At 45.4% G+C, this 23,947-nt stretch overlaps 2 protein-coding genes and 1 long non-coding RNA gene across 4 annotated transcripts in view; 1 reads left to right on the top strand and 2 right to left on the bottom strand.

Moving 5' to 3' along the window:
* Positions 1-1,399: 1,399 nt before the first annotated feature.
* LOC114784327 (kelch domain-containing protein 1-like) lies at positions 1,400-7,769 on the bottom strand. Its single transcript, XM_028969635.1, has 13 exons — positions 7,631-7,769; positions 7,328-7,398; positions 6,917-7,034; positions 6,169-6,281; positions 5,648-5,732; positions 5,451-5,549; positions 4,820-4,894; positions 4,301-4,359; positions 2,582-2,694; positions 2,426-2,498; positions 2,259-2,343; positions 1,921-2,000; positions 1,400-1,728 (listed from the first exon to the last, which is right to left on the bottom strand). The coding sequence occupies exons 1-13, from the start codon at positions 7,700-7,702 to the stop codon at positions 1,596-1,598; spliced, it is 1,176 nt and encodes a 391-aa protein (XP_028825468.1). The 5' UTR covers positions 7,703-7,769; the 3' UTR covers positions 1,400-1,595.
* A 4,326-nt stretch (positions 7,770-12,095) lies between these two features.
* The window catches only part of arhgap23b (Rho GTPase activating protein 23b), a 34,999-nt gene continuing 23,147 nt past the window's right edge, over positions 12,096-23,947 (top strand). The window contains exon 1 of one of the 2 annotated variants that reach the window (XM_028968001.1): positions 12,096-12,558. In XM_028968001.1, coding sequence (XP_028823834.1) covers positions 12,550-12,558 — 9 coding nt within the window. In that variant the 5' untranslated portion in view covers positions 12,096-12,549. Of the gene's footprint in view, positions 12,559-21,639; positions 21,991-23,947 lie in introns of those variants that run through there. The other variant, XM_028967998.1, reaches the window with a different exon arrangement.
* On the bottom strand, positions 13,130-17,890 carry LOC114781629 (uncharacterized). Its single transcript, XR_003747705.1, has 3 exons — positions 17,793-17,890; positions 17,655-17,717; positions 13,130-13,264 (listed from the first exon to the last, which is right to left on the bottom strand). It is a non-coding gene; the product is annotated as an uncharacterized LOC114781629 (long non-coding RNA).

Below are 23,947 nucleotides of genomic sequence, written 5' to 3'. Positions count from 1 at the left end.
CATGCTTTACAGTGCGTATGGTGTTCTTGGGATGCAACTCAGTATTCTTCCCCCTCTATTTTGGTCTCCCACCACATGACATTCTCCCAGTCCTCATCCAGATGGTCTCTGGCAAACTTAAGACGGGCCTGGACGCGTTCTGTCTTAAACAGTGGGACGTTTCGGGCACTGCAGTATTTGAATCCATGACGACGTGTAAAAAGTGACAAAGTGAAGTGATTGTCATTGTGAAACACTGCAGTGCAGCATACAGTGATACAACGAAATGTGTCCTCTGCTTTTAACACATCACCAAGTGAGCCATGAAAGTGCTTTGCTCAGTGTCACCTTGGCAGTCTGGGGATTCGAACCAGTATCCTTCTAATTACGTTTCCGCTTCCTTACCTGTTAGACCTCAACTGCCCACATTTACATTTATGTCATTTATCAGACGCTCTTATCCAGAGCGACTTACAATCAGTAGTTACAGGGACAGTCCCCCTTGGAGCAACTTAGGGTTAAGTGTCTTGCTCAGGGACACAATGGTAGTAAGTGGGATTTGAACCTGTGACTCTGTAGTCTTCTGGTTCATAGGCAAGTGTGTTACCCACTTGGCTACTACCATGCCCAAAAATGTGTCCTCTGCACCCCATGTAGTTCTGGGCTGTTTCCTCACCATTCTCAAGATCATTGTACCCCATGGAGCCCCAGGTCGAGGGAGCTCCAACAGTTGATCTCTTCTCACCAAGCTGCTTGCATATTGTGGATGTGCTTGTTGTGTAGGTGTACAATCTTGTCCCTGGTATTCTTAGAAAGCCCACTGGTCTTGGCCATGGTGGAGGTTTGAGTCTGACTGTTTGAAAGTGTCTTTTATACAGATAATGAGCCATTAATACAGGTAAGAGTGAAGAACTTCTTAACGAAGAAGTAACAGGTCTGTGAGGGACAGAATTATTGCTTGTTTGTAGGTGTTAAATACTTATTTTCTGCACCATTGTACAAATTCATGGAATTTTGTCACTCACAGATGGGAGTGTACATATAATGAAAATGACAGACCGTTCTTATCTATTTTTAAGTAGGACACCTTGCTCAATTGGTGGCTGCCAAATAATATTTTGCCCCACTGTGCTGGTTATTTGAAACTAAACTATCTATCTACATCTTATCTACAAAACTGAGGCCAACTGAGTTCAAATTTGAGAACCTAGAAGATCCAAGCAAGTTTTTTACTCAAACAAGATTTTACATTTTAACAGCGCTAGAACGTCTGCAAATAAGGTACGTTAACGAACATTTTCCGTCTCAATATCAAAGTGTTTAATATCAGCCCTTTCTTGATTTGTGATTGAATTTATTTTTGAACATGCAAAAGTTAGGATTCTGAGCAATGTGCAAACATGCCAAGTCTCATCAGCACTAACTGCAAAAAAGTATGAACGTGATCTTTTATTCACAACTTAAATTCACTGGCATTTTTATGGCATTTAACAGTCAAAATCGGAAACGGTCATCAAATACAAAAATTAAGACTCTTTTACATAAAACAGAAGGTATAACAAATAAAATAAAGAAATAATTGCACTTTTGATAGAAACGCGGCAGGCGAAATGTCTTCAGTCGTGCTGCGGCGCTCCCTTCTTGTAGAAGGATATGCGCTTCAGGATGACTTCCCGCACTTTTGCCGGCAGCCACGCCACTTGTTCCCTCAGGAGAGATGCGTTGCGTCCTACGGTGTCCTCACACAGCCTGCCGAGAAGAGGACGTGATTTTAAAGACTTGCTGGGTTTTTGTGGTCCACGTTTTTCATAGAACAGAAAAACGTCCCTCAAATAACTCAACAGGAGCAGCTTCCCTTGTCCATAGCTGTTAATTATATGCAATTATGTATTCAAATGCAAAGAGCATTGTGACTGGTGACGGGACAGGAGGCCATTTTACCTGAGCAGGGGGTAGGGCTGTGTCTGGAAGATCAGCACATCTCCGCAGTGCTTCTGCACAGGAGACCGCAGGATGGTTATCTGTAGGAAAGGGGGAGTTCATCAGGACTTGCACCAACACCTTCCGTCCTGTCCAGGGTAGCCCCAACAAACTCAAAGACATTCCAGAGCCTTCAGCTGGCTCTGTCCCCCCGCACACAGGAGACAACAGGCCTGAATCCATACACAACGGCCTATTGCAATTACATTTTTAACAGACTGAAATAAGTCCCTTCGAGGTGGGTTTATAGACTTTTATTTTGTTCTGTACTGCTCCCTCCTGATGGCTTAGCCACATACCGAATCCATGAGTACAGTGTACTCGCAGCTTCCTCCAAACACAACCAAGTCGTTGTCGTTTCCCAGCGCTGCAGTGTGCCACAACCTGAAAGGCAGCAGAGCAAGTTATTCCCCGAAAGCTGAACCGAAACGCGCAGCGCTGGCGACGGTCGGAGCAGGACGCCCACCTGGGCTTGTCTTTGTGCGGGTGCGCCCTCTCTCTCCACTCACACGTTTGGGCGTCAAACTCCCACACGTCGCCTGGTTGGAAACAAACAGCGTGCATTAAACGCGGGGAAGGCGCCCATGTACGATATTTAAAGGACTGCGACCTTTGAACTTACTCAGCGGTTGCCCAGTAACGCCGAGCCCCCCAAAAAGGAAGAGCGTGTGGTCTGTGACAGCTGTGAGCGTGTGCAGAGAGCGTCCGACTGGTAGCGGTGCAGCTGGCGTGTCGCTGACAAGACGCACAAACGTTTATATTCATGTGTATGCACTTTTTATACCAGCACTCTCTATAACCCCCCCCACACAAAAACAGCCTGCACGCAAATACGAACCATACAATAATCTCTTATTTCACCGTTGTTTTGTAATAACCGTATAATACCTTATACACGAGCATTCAAAGGTTTAGGGTCATTCAGATATATCCTCAGTTTTGATTGTATTGATCAAATATCCTGACCTGTTCGTGTTGTAAGTGACTGAGAATGACTGTTAAAGAATGGAATATGGAATATTGACTGATTATTTGTAATGATCTTAGTAGAACTGAAAACAGGGTGATAGTAGCCTAGACGGGGTGGTAGTAGCCTAGTGGGTAAGACACTTGCCATATGTAAATGACTTTTGCACCTTGGTGGCTCAGGATTCGGAAAACCTTCTGATTACGGGGGCCGCTTCCTTAACTGTTAAATTGTTGTTTTCAATAACTATTTCTTATTTCTGCTGTTCAAGACTAACACTTCCTGGTTATGTTTATGAAACGTGAGATTAAAACCTGCAATATGATTCATCATTAATCAATAAAGTGAATAACATAGATTATCTGGCAACTATAACAGCTGCCAATATGTGGGTAACCAAAATGGAGAATGTAGTCACTTCCTTGCAACACACTGTAAATGACTTTTAAGCCATTTTGTCTATTTACAAAAAAAACTAAACAAGTTAGCAGTCTGAAGGGGGCGGAGCTTCCCACAATAATGCATGGCGATACTACACAATATAAAAAGGGATGAAAACAGGGATTGTTCTGATGGTGATGTTGCCCGTGGTTGCAGTTCTGCAGGATAAGATGACACTTTACTATTTGTTAGTAGATTTTTTATTTGTGGAGTTTCAGTAAGTCTGTTAGCAGAAGATTGTTTCTTTTAGTGACCTCCTTCTTTTGCTACACATTATTTATGATGTATGTGAATGGGTGAATCTCTTGACATGCCACATCATGACAGTTCACCTCATAAGTGTGAAAATGTTGTGCACTATGAAATTACACTAAGATGGATTATGACGTAGAGAGAACTTTAATTGCTGTGGTGAATGTCTTAGGTCAATTTATGGTTTAACTTAATGCAAAGGAAAAAAAATCAGTTTACTCAGACATTAGTATGGTGGTAGGGTGGTAGTAGCCTAGTGGGTTACACACTTGCCTATGAACCAGAAGACCCGGGTTCAAATCCCACTTACTACCATTGTGTCCCTGAGCAAGACACTTAACCCTAAGTTGCTCCAGGGAGACTGTCCCTGTAACTACTGATTGTAAGTCGCTCTGGATAAGGGCGTCTGATAAATGCTGTAAATGTAAAATGTAAAAAGTATGCATAAGTTGACGTAACTGCAGTTTTTTACAGTACAGGGTCTTTGGTGCCATTGTTTGAGGAAAGAGTGACAAAGAAAAAGGTCTTGACCTGACCTGTAAACGTCTCAGAATGTGCTGGAGAAACACACCCCATACATTTCAAAGAACTTAGGACCATGGTGACTGATAACATGTGGATGGAAAGCTCTTCTCCCAGACATCAGCACGAAGCAAATATGAAAAAAAAAACGTTACTTACATTTGAGACCATGTCCACGTGTCCAGATCCAGGCAGTGGATGTCCAAAGAGCTTGTTTCCTATAGCGATTGAAATGCCTACATCAGCAGGTAAAATACATTGTGCAAACTATTTTAAAGACTCAAAACTATGAAATAACACATGTGAGATGTAGGAAGATATAATATTTCTTAACAATGTGACAGATTTAACGTTTTGAGCTTTTCGCGCTTTTGGATTTTCTCAAGTTAGACACAGTTATTATGTTTAGAAGCTTTTCCTTTTACTGATGACGTGGAGCAGCCATGAAGTCGGCTCCACAGATGGGTCCCGACTTGTAGTGTACAGTGAGAGTAAATACTGGAGCTCGGCATTTCCTTCCCATCCTAGCCAGTGAACGTGGCGTGTCTATTTTCATTTCTGCCTCGCATAAACACATTTCCTCTCCGGTGGAGAGCAGGACCCCCACACACCCGTACGTGTCCATCTGCATTCCATCTGGTCAGGCCGACCTTTCGAGATTCCGTGCCCTTTACTCACCGTCCCGCCGCACACGTAGCCTCTGTCACCCAGGCAGGCGCTGGCATGGGAGGCTCTGGCCACCGGAGGCGAGCCCTGAAATAAAGAGGTGGGGAGGAAAAAAACGTTTAAAGTGAAGTGATTGTCACTTGTGATACACAGCACGGTGCACACAGTGAAATTTGTCCTCTGCATTTAACCCATCACCCTGAGTGAACAGTGGGCAGCCATGACAGGCGCCCGGGGAGCAGTGTGTGGTGCTCATTGGCACCTTGGCGGATCAGCATTCGAACCGCCAACCTTCCGATTACGGGGCCGCTTCCTTAACCGCTAGGCCACCGCTGCCCCTAAAAGGGGTTTCGCGTCGTCGGCCAAGACCAGACAACTATCACAACACAACAATGGGGCGAGAATTTGAGCCCATTCTCTTCTTTTTACCGCATACTACATGAAACTGAAATTCTAAAGGTGAAAACGATCACGTTCCAAAAAAAAAAAAAAAAGCCCCACTTCCAATTTGTTTCTAAAACTAATATTCCCGCCAAGAGCCTGTTAACGAACTGCATTACCTTGTGTAGGAACGACATAGGCACTCAGTAAGAAATACGGCGTGGAGAACGTTCCAGAAGAACGTTGGCGTGTGACCTCTCACCTGAGTCACCGGTTCCGTCCAGGCGTTTTCTTCCGGCTCGTACACGTGGACCTCGTTGTTCCAGCCCCAGAATCTAAAGAAGGCCGTGCCAATCGCCCCCTTGAAGAAAAAAAACCAGACAGCAGCACATTTATACATTTGTGAAACTGACAGCATTTAAAAAAAAAAAAAAAACTTGTTAAGAACGAAGGACGGACCCAGGACGACTCGTCCACGATGAAGTTCTGGTTGTTGTTGACCTCTCTGATTGTCTTGCAGCCGTATCCGCCGAAGTAAATGAGCCTGGAAACAACGGCAAAGGCAACGATCAAACGTTTCCATGCTCTCCAGCTCGAAGTTCACGTACGACCTAATTCCAAATTCTCACTGTGAGGGCCGGACGGACGAACAGCGGCGTGCCCGTGCCGACCTGCGGATGCAGTGATAGATTAGGGACGACAAAGCCCCGCCCCTCCCTCGCGCATTACAAAACAGCGGCCCGGCGACCTGTCGTTAGCGCCGTTGGCCGGCTTTATGCGGCACTACAAGGGACGTTAAAGTAAATAAAGGCCTTCACAATGGAGGCCGCCGAAACCCCGGGGGTGTCCGTGGTGTCGGTTCCTTGTGCCTTTTTGTCACGGAGGGTCATTGTTTAAGCCGAAACCTGCCGCCGCTCCAGCAGATTCGACCCTCCGCGTTCATTCGGCCACGGCGCATCTGTTGCGGGAGCCTTATTTACCTATCTCTGTTCACCCAGCAGGAGTGCTTATCTCTGGGCGAGGGCGTGGTCCCGGCCGCGTCCGAAACCCTCCTCCAGGAGAACTCTCCATCCTGGACGTTCACGCTGTACATCTACAGGCAAAAACATGCATTACATACGCACGTGATGGCAGATTCTGAATAGTCTGCATTTCTCTCGAATCTTCCATATAAAAAGAAGAGTGTGGTTGCTTTCATCCTCTCTTCCTAAGATAGACAGTCCCTTCCCAGCCTTTTGAGACAAGCATGCGTGGTTGGCGCTTTGGATCGAGTTGCAGGTCCCGTCTAACCTGTCTGGCAGCTTTCGGCCAGCAGGCCTTTAAACCGGGTGCTGGTGGTAGCCTAGTGGGTAACACACTCGCCTGTGAACCAGAAGACCCAGGTTCAAACCCCACTTATTACCATTGTGTCCCTGAGCAAGACACTTAACCCTGAGTGTCTCCAGGGGGGGACTGTCCCTGTAACTACTGATTGTAAGTCGCTCTGGATGAGGGCGTCTGATAAATGCTGTAAATGTAAATGGGTGCTGTATTGGCTGGTAGTGGCCTAGTCGCCTATGCACCGGAAGACCCAGGTTCAAACCCCGCTTACTGCCATTGTGTCCCTCAGCAAGACACTTAGCCCTCAGTGTCTGCTGGGGGACTGTCCCCGTCACTCCTGTAAGGCACCGTGGACACGGGTGTCCGGTAAACTGCGTTAATGTGAACTGGGAGCGTGGCGAGGCGTACCTGGTTGCTGTGGCCGCCGCTGCTGCAGCCCCCGAAGACGTGGAGTGTCCCCTGGAGGTAGGAGCCACAGGCCTGGGAGAGCAGGGGCGGCACCTCCCCCTTCATGGCCTCCCGGCTCCTGCCGGAGACAAGCACTTGGTGAGTTCAGGGCCGGCCGGGGAAAGTAGGTGTCGTGTGCGCGTGCACGGTTAACACATCACCAAGTGGTGACGAAAGAACGGTCAACAGTGGCAAAGCCTCCACTTCCTCACTTGCACCACATCATTACTTATGTTGCACAGCAGCAGAAATGTGTGCGGTTGCAGAAGTTTTAATCGGTTCAATAAATATGCAATGAATCCAAAATGAATGAGAGTGTATATGTATATATATATATATACTATTTTTTAAAATATACACATATAAACCTACCAGCCTCCACTTTCCATGTCGTACAGCCAGATTTCATCACTGGGCAGAATTACTTCCTCTCCGTTGACCGACTGAAAAAAAAAAAAATCATAATAAAAAAAGATATCTAAGTATATTAATTCTGAGAAGAGAGAGGAAGCTCGGTTAACATTGCGATTTCGAAGGGAAACAAAAGGCTAGAAAACGAAACCACGAAGCTTTTTTTTCCCGTTCGGACTCAGCTCCAAATGCAACATGTGCAGTTTACTTATATATTTGAATTATGATAATAACAATAAACGGCGTGCGTCCCGCCAGCCTCACCTGACATCCTCCCCACACGTACAGCACCTTCCCGTCCGCGAACGCCGTGTGGCCGCTCCTGAGACGCGCCATGACGCGGAGAGAAGCGCGGAGCTCCGGAGCTTCACCTTTTACACGCAGGAGTGGGACGGGGGGGTGGGGGAGAGAGGGGGCGGGGGAGATAGGGAGAGGGGGAGATGGAGAGAGAGAGAGAGAGGGGGAGAGATGGAGAGAGAGAGAGAGAGAGAGAGAAAGATGGAGCGAGGGAGAAAGAGTGATGGGGAGATAGAGAGGGAGAGAGAGGGAGAGAGAGAAAGAGAGAGAGAGGGAGAGGGAGCGAGGGAGAGAGAGAAAGAGAGAGAGTGAGGGGAGGTGGAGAGGGAGAGAGGTGTTTGTGTGTTTGTCCGGTTACCATGTAAGACGGACGACTGGGAACAGATTTATTCGCATTAATAACATGCTGCAGAGAATAAAAGTGTGGAATGGTCCAAATGCAAAACAACGTGGAAAATCTTTTTTTATGATGTATTTTGTATGCACGCACACGTTTATGTTTGTGCATGTGCATGTATGTGGACATTATTCCAGAAATACATATTACCTGTCCTGGATTTGATTCTGGTGAATGAAAAAGGAAAAGAAAGAAAGAAACTCTTAACACAGACTGTGTGCTTGTTCTCTAATTTGTGCCCTCTTCAGGGATTTTTGTACATTTTCCCATTTTTTTTAATTTGATGATCATTCTGGCTGTGTTAGACCTTAGAGCTTGAATTTTAGCCAATTTCTTTTAAATCCAGTGTTTTTTTACTCTGTTGTCCATCAGTGATTCAAATGATTCAATGGGTATTTAAAGTGCTAAAAATGATTGAATGTTTGATCATTTCGTAAAGGGCTCAAGTTGATTAAGTGATTTATTGAAAAAAGAAACAAATATTGATGTAATATTATTTTATGGCAGATTGTCACGATGGCTGGACATGGCGAGGAAGGAGGACGCATAGGCACGACGTCACGAGACAGACAGGGGTGTAATACATAGTAGACAGGACAGGGGAAACATCACCAAACAACGTCCCGACGGTGAACAGACACAAACAGGGCAGCTTTATACAATCATACACAGGTGATAACAATCTGGAAACATAACACAAGACCAACATGAATCTGCGGTCTGAACTCCGGACCCGGAGTAACCCCTGCCGGACCGGGTCATGACACAGATGTTTGACGAAGAACGAAAGTGAAAATAAGTGATGTGATTGTCATTGTGATACACAGCAGCACAGCACGCGATGCACACAGTGAAATGTGTCCTCTGCTTTTAACCATCACCCTGAGTGAGCAGTGGGCAGCCATGACAGGCGCCCGGGAAGCAGTGTGTGGGGACGGTGCTTTGCTCAGTGGCACCTCAGTGGCAACCTTCAGATTACGGGGCCACTTCCTTAACTGCTAGGCCACCACTACCTGACCAGAGGGTGCAAAAAGATTAAATGTGGCACAACATAAAAAATACAAAATCAATCAAATAATTTTTTTTGCTGGTCTTTGACATGACCAAGACTCAAATTACCACTACTAGATACTATTTATTATATAAAAAATATTTACAGGGCTCAAGTTGATTAACTGATTTATGAAAAAAATTCTGAAAAAAATATTGATAGATGAGGATTTTATGGCAGATTTTGTGTGTGGATGAGAGTAGTCCAGAGGAACGGGGCACAGGGGATAAAAATTAATTCAGAAAAGTGGACTGTCCCCGAACTAATAGTTTTGGCAGAATTTGTACTTTATGACTACAAAACAAGTTGCATTTTTCATCATGGCCTGCCAGATTTACATAAAATATTAGATGTATGAGTAGAAGGAGTCATGGTTGACATTGTCAGGTGCAGAACATAGATAAATGTTGGTTTTATATCAGGTGAATCCTTATTCTTTATTCATTTACATTTACAGCATTTATCAGAAGCCCTTATCCAGAGCGACTTACAATCAGTAGTTACAGGGGACAATCCCCCTGGAGCAATTTAGGGTTAAGTGTCTTAGTCAGGGACACAATGGTAGTAAGTGGGATTTGAACCTGGGTCTTCTGGTTCACAAGCGAGTGTCTTACCCACCAGGCTACTACCACCACATTTTAAAGGTTCAAAGAAAAAAAATAGTAAATGCAGACAGAGATTGTCTTTGTGATTGGCTGTTAAGTAATATTTTGGTGTCACTATAAATGATGGAATGATGGCCTTTGGTCAGCATGCTTGCAACGTGGACACAGATCTTGCAGTCAGCGCATTTATTTTTGTATTTTTTTTGTAATTATTTGTTAATTTTGGGAATCTTATTTAGTGTGGATCTTGTTTTCTTCTGCGGAGTTTAAGTGGGGATTAAACATTTGTCTGCTTACTTCAAACGTATCACGGGTCAAGTTAATTTTTTGCAAAATATCTGTGATGCATTTACACTTTTCTCGCGGCTTCACCCTTGTATTTTCCAACCCTGTCCTCAGGGACCCTCGGCTGGTCCACATTCTTCTTCTGTTGTAGATGGCAGATAACATACCTGAAGCAGGTCACCTACACAGCTGGAATGTGGGGTGTCTGGGGGCTCTGAGGACAGCACGGCGAACGGTGACACAACGAAATGTGTCCTCTGCATTTAACCATCAGACTTAGTGAGGGCAGAGAGCAGCCATGAAAGGCCTCAGTGGCACCTTGACGGCTCGGGTCCAGTTACGAGTCCGCTTCCTTGGCCACAAGGCCACCGCTGCACCCCTCAAGCCAACCCAGACAAAACGTTGTCTAATGGAAATGTAACCTGCATGTAACGTTTGAGATAGTTTGATGGACTTTTTGAGGATGCAGACGATTTTTTTTCTGCGTTCTCTCCCCTCAACTAACACACGCTACAACTTTCATCAGCTGAACACCCCTGAGCTAGGGAGGGTCAGGTGAGCAAGGGAAGAATGTCTGTGCATTCCTCAGTTGTGTATCGACATATTGTTGCAATGTGGCTGCAAATTCCTTTCAAAATGTCAATATTTTACACCAGCGTTATCAGTGTTGGCGGAGCCCGACTTCCTCTCCCGCTTAAAATTGCCAGGGAAGGCGAATTGATCTTCATATGAAGTGTGAGGACCCTGCGGACATCATCTGAAGGACATACCCTCAGCTCTAAAACGGGCTCAGGCTGACCGCGCATAAAAGCTCGCTACCAAGGGGCGAACACCTTTAACGGTGGCAGTAAAAGAGGAATTTATGGCAGCCACGGGCCATTTTCACCCAGTTATCGCCATTTTGCACATTCACCTCGCGTCTCAGGTGACAAGACCAAATAAAACATAGGCTTTGGCGACATTAACACTGTTTTTTTGCTACCAGCTGTAGGAAACAGGCGAGTGTAATACCACAGTTGTCCAGTAGATGTCGCTTTCTGACTGTCTGGGCCCAGTGGACAATGAGTGGGAAATCCTACCTGCAATATGATATCAGCATGCTGATTTTTTTCAGGTATTTATGCATAATTTAGATGATGTAGGGTACTATAAAAGCCGTGACTGGTCATAATGTCACAAATGTGTGCAAATGTTCAAAATTCTATGACAGTCATAGAGTGGGCATTGGTAAACTTTTTGCCGGTTCCATTTTTAAAAAATATTTAAATATTAAAATAACATCTGTTTGTTGCATCTACTGCTTGCACCGACACATAGTTAGCTGGCTTGATGGGACTAGTCACTTTTCTATAGTTGGCTCATTTATTGCGCCGGCATCGTAAAAGTTTCGGGCTGCTCGGAGCGCTGAAGCCCCAGAGGCCAGTGGGTTTTCAAGGATCTGGTAGGCGGGAAACACCGGGCCCACACCGGGAGAGGGCTTCCTGTTGTTGAGGGGTGGGAGTTTCCCGTGATACAGGGAAACGCCGGAGGATGTCCTGAGCCGTGTGTGTGTGAATGTGTGTGTGATAACCTTCGTTTAGTAACTCAGGAGGTGTTACACGCCTTCAGCGGCTGAACTGAGACAAACCTTGAAAGTCCAATCATCTTCATGGCTCCCTGATTTACGTCCAGGCATGCTTTGCACTACAAATCCCATGATTCCCTTTGTCGGAGGCAGAAGGGAATCCGTTAAGCTGGTGTCACCGCACAAGAAGCCATATGGAGGGATAAAGGTGGCAGGGTCTCGGTAGCGGCTGTCGGCCCAGACGGATATTTCCATAGAGGCAAATGGGCGTGACAGCTGTTGCTGGATGCCGTGCACAAACACACAGACACACAGACACACACACACACCCCACATATAGAATGCTAGCTCAGGTTGTATGATCTTTCCTTACTATCTCTCTGATCCTGCTTTCTCTCAGCCATTAATACTCTGTGTGTGTGTGTGTGTGTGTGTGTACAGTCAGAGATGAAGGGGGAGGGGAGGAGAGAGAGAGAGAGAGAGAAGGAGGGGGTAGAGAGGGTGAGCGAGGGGGGAGCGCCGAGGCCGTGCCAGAGGCAGGGAGATGAGTCCGGCTTACAGCAGGCGAGCGGCAGAGTAGGAGGGAGGGGACGCTGAAAGAGTGGAGCCTTTTCCTGGATCCCTCTCTCTCCGTCCCGAGAAGGAGAGGGGATTACAAACGCGCCGCTCCCGCCCTACAGGAGAAAGGGAAGCGTGTGAGACTGAGACAGAGAGAGAGAGAGGGGTGGGGGGAGGCAAGACACTGGCAGGTTCGCAGCGCTGGACATGAGTGACTCGGCTGTCACCGGAGCAGAAGCACAGGGGCCGAGGAGGGGCGACGGGAGAGGATCATGGTGAACGAGGAGAGGGGACGCAGCAGTGTGTGTGTGTGCGTCCTCACGTCCTGACGCCCCTGTGAGAGGCCGAGCGAGGTCCCCGCGGAGGACGTGCCGGAGCTCAGTGCCATGACTGGAGACAGGAGCCGGCCGGAACGTCACTGAAGACATGGCCCAGGTAACACGCACTCACACACGGGCGTCAGCTTCCTCACCCAGTCTCTGGCGTTCGTATTAATATCACCAAACCAACGTGAGGCGTGAGGGGGAGCAACAGTCACAGTTCGAATGACTTTAATACACCAGCTAGTGTGGAAAGAAATGTGAATAAGGGGGGAGAAAGGTCACTTGTTTCACTCATTTCATGAAATCAAGACATTTCCAATTTCGTCATAGGTAATATTCTAATAACTTTGAGAATCTGCCATTGAACATTTACAACATTTTACTACATGTAATAAACATACCATTTTAGTTACTATGTAACTAAATGGTACTATGTAACCATTACTATGTATGCTGTATTCTGTCCAGTTTTCTCTCGGTAAGTGCCTGTATTTACTGTATTTACGAAGCCTCGCCACATCCATTAGGAGGCAAATGCACTCATCGGTGCTACAAGCAGGGGTGGCGCCTTATTCTCGGACGCCTCGGTGGCCTTAATGAACAATAAAAAAAAATAAAAAGGAAGAAGATAAAATCTCAGTCGCACCTGATATTGTGTATCGCGTTGCAGAACGCTCTGGGGTGTTGCTGTGATTTGGTTTCCTCCAGCTCGGCCCGCTGTTATGCTGGTTCCTTCCTGATTTGATGGCATCTGGCGACGGCTCTGCGCCTTCCACTGGGTGCAGTAGCCGCGGCTCAAGTTCGAGTGTCGGTTTCACCTAAATATGTGCAATTAATGCGTGAGAGGCGAGGCACGTTACTGTCCCGCGTCCCCCCCGTGCTGCTACTTGCATTGTGCGATACCCTCTGACCTTTTTTCTTGTATTGTTTGCACCCTGCTTTGCTTAAAGGCAAAACTGAGCTGTTTTCAATAATCGTAGTTTAAACTCCTTGTTGGTGTCATTTATCATTATACCTGGCACATGATCACATGATCCATTACTACATTTACATTTACAGCATTTACCAGACGCCCATATCCAGAGCGACTTACAGTCAGTGGTTTCAGGGACAGTCCCCCCCTGGAGACACTCAGGTTTAAGTGTCTCTTTCAGGGACATGATGGTAGTAAGTGGGGTTTGAACCTGGGTCTTCTCACAATAAGAAATGATCAGTATTTTACTGAATTTAGAGAATATCATAATGAGTAATTAGTTTTGTCTAAAGGTAACAGGTAACAACTTGAATGTTAGATATGTCACAATAAAAGACAATAGACTAGGACTAGGCAGCAGTTTTATTATATAATACGCTACTCTTTTAATAATAATAACAACGTAATATCTACATATTACTATGTTGAGTATGGGGCTGTCCTAGACCACTTTTGCTATTCAGAGCTTTCCATTTACAGCATTTTTCCAGACGGCCTTATCCAGAGCGACTTACAATCAGTAGTTACAGGGACAGTCTCCCTGGAGCAACTTAGGGTTAAGTGTCTTGCTCAGGGACACAATGGTAGTAAGCGGGACTTGAACCTGGGTCTTCTGGGTCATAGGCGAGTGTGTTACTTTCCACGACTGGTTGTGGTCTGCTGGAGAACAGAAAGAATGGGACAGACCGTTTACCGAGAAGATCTACGTAGCAAAGTGCGCGCGGCGGTGAGCCCAGCTAAGAACTATCGATTTGTGCCATACATAAAACATAGGACGGAACAGGAAAACACTAAATTGCTAATAAAAAACAACCTTTTATGAGGCTTTTGAACATTTGTGTCCTGAGATTAAAACAACACATATTGCACATATTAAACAGTATTAGGATGTATGATGAAAAGTGCAAAATAGATGATCGATGGAACATCCCGGTTATAATAATCTGATAATGAATATTGCCTTGTGATTTTGTTTGCGCTGCACCCTTCGAAGAGAGACAGACCGGGACGGAAGGTGAAGTAGAGCACAGCTAAAGAGCAAGTGATCAGAAGAGATAGAGTGTGGAGTAAAGACATTCTAGCACTTTGTGTGTGTGTGTGTGTGTGTGTGTGATAACTCGGTCATTTCAGCCCCAAGGCCGTGGTCCAGCGCATCCTCTGCTTGAGATTCTGTAGCACGGGTGCATTCGCATTATTTTATTATTATTTTTTACCCTGTTAGGACAGCGAGACCTGGTCTCATTCTGCCATGATGCATTTCTCTGGCTAGTATTCATTTTTTGGGGGGAATTGGGACTGCTTCTTTGCTGAACTTTGCCTCCAAGTATCTAATTGCCTGTCTAGATGCTGCATAGGTCTGCGGCCGCCATGCCCTCCCAGACGCTGGGTTTTTGTATTTAGGACGCTGCCCGTTTCCTTCTTTTGTCCGCCGCCTTTCTTTCTCTGCAGCCCTGAACTTTTAATATCCAATTAAGAGCAATGGTCTCCTCCGTCTCCAAGGCTCAGGTCAGGAAGCCCAGCTTCCCATCCCACACTATTAGTTAAGGCCGAATGCGGGCCCTACGCGATTTGACTGGGTTTATGTAATGGCGCTTCATTAAGAATGGATGGGCGAGCGGGTCCGAGGTCTGCTGACTCCATCAACTGATCTGAATGGCCAATGCAGACAGCGTTGACCAGGAACATCTAGAACATTCCGCCTCTCATTTGCTCGGCCTGTATTGTCGCCCAGACTCAGTTTCTGTGTTGCTCCATTGCGGAGATGAACGGGCCCCTGTTCTCGAGGCTACTTAGCCTAACAGTGGCATTATAGCACGTCTTATATGGCGACGTGAAAAGGGAAATGGAGATACAGGGATCTACTATCCATCCGCACAAACACGCACAGCCTATTTCTACTATCTGCCCTGCGCACAAAGATATCATTAAGTGCACATAAAAACTCCTCTTTTCATCATGCCTAACACTGTCCTGATTCTCTCTGTATAGAAAGAATCTTTACTACAGTCTATGGGTCTAATCTGGTGCTCCCTACCCATGTATGTAATTATGTGTGACACCCAGAAAATAAATGTCAGTGATGTTTTTATTTTTTATATTAAGTTGAAAAGGGGCGGAGCTTGTAGAGCTTGTCGATAGCTCTTCTCTCTTCCTCCTTTGTTTCCTCCAATTTTCAAATGAAGCTACTCGGAAATATCCCCCTAATTAAAGACAAGAGTTTGTCATAGAAAAGTTTGTTAATGTCACTTCAAGACGTTTTTTTTAGTGAGGAAGGGCTAGCATTATAGTCAACAGCTGGCATGAAGAGGAGGAGCTTGTTCTCATTTCTGAAAATATGGAAGTCATACTATAGACCTGATCATGTGACATGATCAAATATGTCTCTTATGTGGATGGATTACTCTAGGTAACAGTTATCGGTACAGAAAAGAGTTTACCGAGCTCAGTTGTTTCGGTTGCGTAATTTCTGTCCTTGACTCATCCCTTACTCACACACTCCTCTCGGACGTGCCAGAGCTTCGCTTGCCAGCTCTTTTTTGTTTTCAGTTTTTTTTTTTGCAGATGAGACGGTGGAAAGGCGCTTTGCAAACATCGCCACACTGCCGCTCCCCCGGCCACCCGCTTGTTTACGTGGTTAATGAGGCTGAGTTCTCTGACATCATCGCTCCGCTGCAGGTCCCAGAGGAGGCTGTGGTTGGGGATGTGGGGGCCTCAGATCCCTGGGATCCGCTGAAGGATCTTCTGCTTGTATCTGCTAGAGGGGCGTTGGCTGGGCACAAATCTATCTATCTATCTATCTATCTATCTATCTATCTATCTATCTATCTATCTATCTATCTATCTATCTATCTATCTATCTATCTATCTATCTATCTATCTATCTATCTATCTATCTATCTATCTATCTATCTATCTATCTATCTATCTATCTATCTATCTATCTATCTATCCTTTTAATAGATCTGTCCTATTTGCCCTGGAAATGTTTAAAGTTGATTAAAGCCATGTCCTCTTTGATATCATGTCTGTGTGGCATTTGATCGATTAATTTTTTAGATGGGACCTTTAACAAAATTGCACAATTTTCCGATAAGGAGCTTTACAGAAGCCACCGCCCGAGTGTACGTCCCATAGATTTCCATGCACGCTGCGTGCGTGCATTTCTGTTCGATGCAGCTGCGTGGAGACTGGCCGCCCTGACAAACACGGCCATCAACTTCAGGAAGTAAACAGTTTGCCACCATATTGTGATTATTTTTACTCAGGGGCGTGGCGAGGGGGAGACGTGAGCTTCGTACGTACATGTTCTGTGTACAGGCACCACCACGTGTTTTGTGTGTGTCAGTGTGGACGAGTGGAGTGCCGGTGGGAGACAGTGGGAGCTTAGCGTCAGGGATTAAGTCTGTTGTGTAATAACAGCGTTCTGCTGCTCTTCTGCCCGTTTGCTTGGTCCTCTTCACTTAGCAGGGATTCTAGTGTCTGGGGATGGCAGCTGCATTTCAATGTGCATATTGATCATTACCATTGTTTCATATTCTGGAAAGCATCAGTACACAATGAATCATTTGTATAGAAAAATAGTAGCCTAGTGGTTAAGACCACAAAGTCACAGGTTCAAACCCCACTTACTACCATTGTGTCCCTAAGCAAGACACTTAACCCTGAGTGTCCTGTAGCTCTGAATAAGAGTGACTCCGAAAATGCTGTTAATGTTTTGAGGGTAAATCCCTTTAAATTTTAACATACTTGACATTATAAACTACTAACATTTAACAATCTCTAGTCCTGCTGATAACATCATAAACCATGATGTTCATCATAAACATCATAAAACATGCTGCAATTTCCATATGTGTACCTACGCAGGCACGCAGACAGAAGGGACATTGTGGCCGTTACCCCAGCCTCTATAGAACGGGGTTCGTGTGTGCAGAATGCCCATTGTTCGCCACTGCACCGCCGCTTTTGGGGCCCTAATAATTGAATTGTTCGTATATTTGCATATGCGTGTGAATAACATCACAGACTCGGCACTGCATGCAAGCCTGCATTTGTGGTGCTGAGTAAGGGCAACACGTGGTTTCCTCTTCCGCAAAGATAACTTGAAAATATTCTAAAATGCCTGATCATTTTTTTTTCCGACTGCAAGAAGAATCAAAGGAGTTTTGTATTTGCTCACCAAGACAAGCTTTTAGTATTTTTTTTGGTTGAAATGTTCCAAACAATAGACTTACCTGATCTGGTGTGGTATCGCTTATGTTCATTATTATGAAAGCTTTATGAAATGACTTTGGTGTCTGCGAACACAAGAAAACGGAATTCCGCTCATCAACTCAAATTTTGTGAACAAGGCCTGATTCGTAACGCCGCACCTCCGGGTCATCCCTTGCATCAGAATAAGGGCGCAAGGTCACGCTGCTGGTCCCGTTTGGCGCCCTCTCGCGCTGCTGGTCCGCCGCCTCCCGACCCGCTCCGCTGCTGCACTGACCGGATTAGTGGATTATTTATTTAGGGCTGTTCGCCCCACGCGTGCGGCAAACAGACAGATGGAGGCTGCCCTGAACCCGCCAGGGCCGGGCAGATGTTGGCCTTCTCGCTCGCGTTTTTTGGACGTTTTCCGACGCTTTCGTTTATCACAGCCCACGCGTGTCAGAGCGGGGAGATCTACATTTCTCTAAAAGTGTCTGTAGGAATGTGAATATTTATCCCGGCCAAGGCCCAACATTGTGTCGTATGTGTGAGGGGGTTGCGGATGGTTACATGGTAATGATGCACGTTGGGCAGGTGACCTTTCTGCTGGGTAAACGGATTCATTCATCTGGCACAGGAAACGTCATCAGTCTTGCTGTGTCCTCACTCTCACCTGTACTCCTTTCTCACCCTTGCTGCAGGTTATGGTTCAAAGGTCAGCAATCTGGGTTATCAGTGGGAGGCCCAGGGACCAGGGGACGAGCTCAGATTAGAAGGAGAATCGTTTTTGCTCTGAATTGGTCCCATGGGGCAGCATTCATCTCCTTCATCTCCCTCCCCTCACCCTCTATCCCTCCATCGTCCCAGAAAATCTCTATCGAAACACACATGTCTGCACCCACCTCCCCCCTCCCTGCAGTTTTAGTGGGGCATCTGGGTGTTAGGAAACGGTGGCTGAAGCTTTGTGGGTATTTTAGGGTATTCGCCGCATTAATGTGGGGGGACTCGGTGACCTTTTTTTTTTTAGCTTGTCCGTTTGATGCATCGCGTCGGCCAGGATTGGGAATTGTTTCTGGTGTGTTTACATTTGCACAGATGAGATCCAGTTGATGCCGTTTTTAGAACTGACCTCATGCCACATCTTGAGGACCGTAAAAATGCCCAGGACAGTGAGCCGTTTCTAGCGTGCCAGATGGGAACTGATGAAAGGGGGCCGTGTCGCCCTCTGCTGGCAGAAATTGGTTAGATCTGCCCACAGACATGCGGCTACAAATATTATATAAAAACCTGGACATCACAAAGTAACGCATCACATGATACCAGGCCTGCAGGGACTGGACACAACATCATGTGACCTGAATCTAGATTATCACTGGTTGGCCAAATGCACTGACGGATCAGGTTGAAATATCTATGGCTATATTCTATATCTATTTAAAGTGATGCATTGCCTCTTCCTGTGTTGTATCATAGCATATGAAATTGTGTCACGTAAGGTTTCCGGTGAGTCAGTATTTTCACCAATATCACATGCATCTGACTGGATTACATGGTATACCACTGCTTGTAAGCGTATTAGAGTAAATATGTCTTTACATAAATGCATCTATATACAATACTGATTCTGAAAATGCACAATAATTGCCCACTCTGTCTAAGCTCTGTATAATCAAATAGGTTTTCCGGCCCCTCTGCTATTAGGCATAGGGCCTAATTTAGCCGGACCCGTGGCGTGGGCAGGTTAGATGAGTGGCAGTGGGTGGGCAGTGCAACGGGTATGAGGCATGGAATCAGTGAAGTGACATTACTGTGGGTAAAACACATTTAACCCCATAACCTCCGCCGGTTGCAGCGACACGTGGCACGGCGTTGTCAATTCCACCTCTTCTGCTTTATCTGGGCTTTTATGCCCTGTTATGTAATATGCGCGTGTGTCTCTATTGCCCTTCGGGGGTTGTCTCCTAAAATCAGCATCAAAACAAGATTCTGCTTCAATGACCATGCATCGCTCTGTTCACTCGGGGGCCAGATGATGCTCCCACCGACACACACACACACACACACACACACACACACATAGCAGTACCATATTTAAAAAAGCATGCATGATAAAGTTGATGATATGATAATATTAGGTTCTGTATTTTAAAATCAGCTCTTGTGCATTAAGTCTTTAATAAAATGCTGTGGCATTTTTGGTGACATTGCAGAAAAGCACGGCCTGTGTCCCTCTGCCTCAGTCACATCTAGGCTGTTACTTGGGTATATTGGAAACCTCCATGGAATATGCTATTAACAAATGTTAATAGCATATTACACAACATCAAGAAGTGTCTGTGCTGGACTATGCTGGACTCCAGGCTACCATTAGGGTGGTTGCAGCCTTTAAGGTTCAAAGTCACCCTGGATAAGTGCTGTTAAATGCTGTAAATGCAAATGTCCAGGCTTGCAGTGTGACGTCTGATGCTTTTCACACTGATTCCCAGTCGTTCCTTGGCCATTCGTGCCCTCCCTTTCATCGACGACTCTGCTCTGAGAACGATGTACAGCATGGGACTGTGGTGAATCTGTTGTTCTGTTGATGCGTTAAGCAGCCTCCTGTTAACATGGCAATGGATGATTTTTCTCAACATGATTTTTTGACCACAGGACTGACCAGTAGACCACTGCCTGAATTCAACTTAAACATTTACATTTACATTTACAGCATTTATCAGACGCCCTTATCCAGAGCGACTTACAATCAGTAGTTACAGGGACAGTCCCCCCCTGGAGCAACTCAGGGTTAAGTGTCTTGCTCAGGGACACAATGGTAGTAAGTGGGATTTGAACCTGGGTCTTCTGGTTCACAGGCGAGTGTGTTACCCACTAGGCTACTAGCACCCAAACAAACGGACCATTTAAAATATACAAGTATTGATGCTCAGCGTGATATATAATGCTATACTTTAAAGCAAACATTCTCATGCCTCAGGTCCATCAATTAAAAGATCTTGTGTGCAGCTCTGAAGACTAAGCGGAGGAGCATGAAATTGCTGTCAAAATAGCCAGTACATGATGTCCTGATGGCATGTGATGATTCTTGAACATTAAATTACTTGTATTGTGTCAAATGAAGCAAATGTAGAGCAATACATTATGTATTTTGATACATAGCTAAAGAATAATAAAGAAACTGCATCAGCTTTTATTTTTCAGTTTGTCTCTGATGGATTGATGGACTTGTGTTCTTTATATTGTCTAATGAATTATTAGCTGAAGATAGTTAAAAGAATTATGTATAGAATTATTATGTAGAGTTAAAATGACAAACTCTGTGATTCTCAAAAACAGATCATCCTCAGATTCACTTGTTAATGGACACAGAGGCTGTACATTGTCATTTGTATTATTATGTTTTAATAACAAACTAGTTAATAGCATAACCAACTTTATTAACTAGTATTGGATTGAAAGCATTAAAAACCAGTGAAATACATCACACCTTTAATAGATTTTTTTAAGTGTTAACAACTCAGTTTATTTGACCACTAATATGACAAATTGTTAAGTTTATGTACAGTACAGGCCAAAAGTTTGGACACACCTTTTCATTCAATGTGTTTTCTTTAATTTCATGACCATTTACGTTGGTAGATTCTCACTGAAGGCATCAAAACTATGAATGAACACATGTGGAGTTATGTACTTAATAAAAAGTACACTGGACCTGAACCCAATCCAGATGGTTTGGGGTGAGCTGGACCAACAAGTGCTAAACACCTCTGGGAACTCCTTCAAGACTGTTGGAGAAGCATTTCAGGTGACGACCTCTTGAAGCTCATCGAGAGAATGCCAAGAGTGTGCAAAGCAGTAATCAGAGCAAAGAAACTAGAATATAAAATATAAAATAATATGTAAATGGTCATGAAAATAAAGAAAACACATTGGATGAGAAGGTGTGTCCAAACTTTTGGCCTGAACTGTATGTTTAAAAATATGATGCGAAATGTTTGGGTTTGATGCCTCTTGTTTTCGTTCAGCGTGGACCTGCGGGCACCTCCCCGTCCGCGTCCCGTGGCCTGCATGCGCTCCGCTCATTGGCTGGCTTTCGACGGGGGGCGTGGCCGCTCACTTCAGATGGTGTAACGGGATTTACAGTCGCAGGGGCGGGGGCCGCAGCCCACTCGCCCGCGCACTTTCGACAGAAACAGAAACGACCCTAAATGTCCGCCGAGGACCGTCGCCGGTCGCCACAGCTCCGAACGTGAAGCGGCGGCGGAGCCGACCTCTCCGCTCCCGAACACGTCCCGCTGCCGCCCGCAGAGAACCCCCCCCCGCCGCCCAATGAATGGAGTCGCTTTCTGCCTTGTTGGAATACCGCCGCACGCGCAGACGCAAGTAAGCGGCGCTTTTATGCACTTTCAGAGAGACGTTCCATTTATGAATTAAAAACAACTAAATCACTGTCAAGGTATAGTCGTGTATAGTAGCAGTGTTAAGATACTTAAAAAACATTTCCCTCATCTAAACGCGTTTACATACTGTACAAGTTTAATGCATAATTTATATATAATATTAATAACACATAATGCAATGAAAACACTGGCACAGATTTGAAAGTTTATGTGTTGTGTATGATGTTCGTGTTTGTTTTACATCCTACATTTGTAATACATAAACAGAAAGAAGTAATAAGAAATGTACATGAATTGTACATGTGATACATAATGTATGTGCACGACACTTTTTAATGTATATAAAATGGTTACAAAGTTTGTTCTGCCCTTTATTTGCCATAAAATGGAGTTCTAAAAATATCTTGAAAAATGAGGGAGGGGGGTGGACCGGGAGAAAAATGCTGCAATTTCCATATGTGTACCTACGCAGGCACGCAGACAGAAGGGACATTGTGGCCGTTACCCCAGCCTCTATAGAACGGGGTTCGTGTGTGCAGAATGGCCATTGTTCGCCACTGTACCGCCGCGCAGCGGTTAAGCCCTCGTGGCCGGGCCCTAGCGCCCTTTCAGCGCAAATATGCCAGCACAATTCCACGCGCGCCAGCTGCGGCCTGCGTTGAGAACTCAGTTCCATTCACACTGGCGCACTGCTCCGTGGGGCGAGGTTCAGTTATACCAGTCCCCCCACCCCATCTGCGTTTGTCCATTTCGATCCCTTGTTTCGTATCCGTTGATACGACTCCTGAAACGTTGCTTTCTGCTTAAGTGCATTTCCGGTTGCCCAGGGCTCGCCAGGTTTATTGATGCAGATTATTTATTTCTGCCTCCTGAGCCGCGCATTCTGAGCGAAAAGGTCACTGGATGCTCGCCGTCCACAATCTGCCTTTCTGTTGGTTCCGGAACATTTTCTCTTAAGATATAAGAGGGTTTGTTGACATGGCCAGGCATGACCGGGTTGGTGACCCCCAGGGTGAAACAGGCAACTCGAACTCGGCGCCAGCGTCTGAGTGATGTGTTTCTTTAAATCATTTCCCTTATTTATCGTCTACACGGATAAATTTTACTTTCCTGCCATCAGGCAAGAGACTCAGGACAATTCACACACGCACATCACGATTCAGAAACAGTTTCTACCCCAGTGCCATCAGGCTATACAACACATAGTATGCACTGCACTGTCACTTAAATTATGCACAATGACTTTCTTATGCAACTTAGATATATTCACCCTTCTGTGACTTATTTATTTATTGCTGCTGCACTTTGTCTTCTATGTCTTCTATGTATCATGTTCTATGTTCTGTCTACGTGGGAGAGGTTTTCAAGTAAGAATTTCATTGTGCTCTGTACGCTGTAATTTGTACATATGACAATAAACTTCAACCTCAACCTACACGTTTCAATGATCAGAAACGTGCTGCGTGCTTTACAATGTGTGGCGTCTGGCGGCCACGTTGGTGAAGATGTGGAGGAGACGATGAGACTGTTTCCAGACTGTTCTGGAAACTGTTATTTAGGCTACTTCCTTTGACAGGCCTATCATTTTCACCACGCTTTGACTGCTGCGCCGCCTGGGTGATAAATACTCGAACCACACCTAAGTGACTAATAAGGGCCGGCGTGATTAAATGGAAACCGAATTTGGTCATGGATATGGGGAGACTCCGATGAATGACCTGTCTGTCCTCAACATGCGAAAATACCCAAAGAATCAAATCACAGAGGCAATTGTGGCGTGAGATGGGGCTGGGTTTGTAATACATTCTTCATTAGCTTTGGCAGCCTATTCATACTGTGAGCATTTTTTATACGTTTTGTGAAAATAGGGTGGTAATAGCCTAGTGGTTAACACACTCGTCTATGAACCAGAAGACCCAGGTTCAAATCCTACTTACTAC

Source organism: Denticeps clupeoides, chromosome 2 (assembly GCF_900700375.1).
Source record: "Denticeps clupeoides chromosome 2, fDenClu1.1, whole genome shotgun sequence".
NCBI classification, from domain to species: domain Eukaryota; kingdom Metazoa; phylum Chordata; class Actinopteri; order Clupeiformes; family Denticipitidae; genus Denticeps; species Denticeps clupeoides.
Note: the sequence above shows the minus strand (reverse complement) of the source record. Positions and strands in the feature narration are given on the sequence as shown.

Bases quoted from the DNA above. Each gene is read 5' to 3' on its own strand.
- LOC114784327 (XM_028969635.1), bottom strand. From the start codon at position 7,702: ATGGCGCGTCTCAGGAGCGGCCACACGGCGTTCGCGGACGGGAAGGTG. The intron at 7,399-7,630 runs GTGAGGCTGGCG...TTTTTTTTTCAG, and splicing joins ACGTGTGGGGAGGATGTCAG to TCGGTCAACGGAGAGGAAGT. The intron at 5,550-5,647 runs GTCCGTCCTTCG...TTTTTCTTCAAG, and splicing joins TCGTGGACGAGTCGTCCTGG to GGGGCGATTGGCACGGCCTT.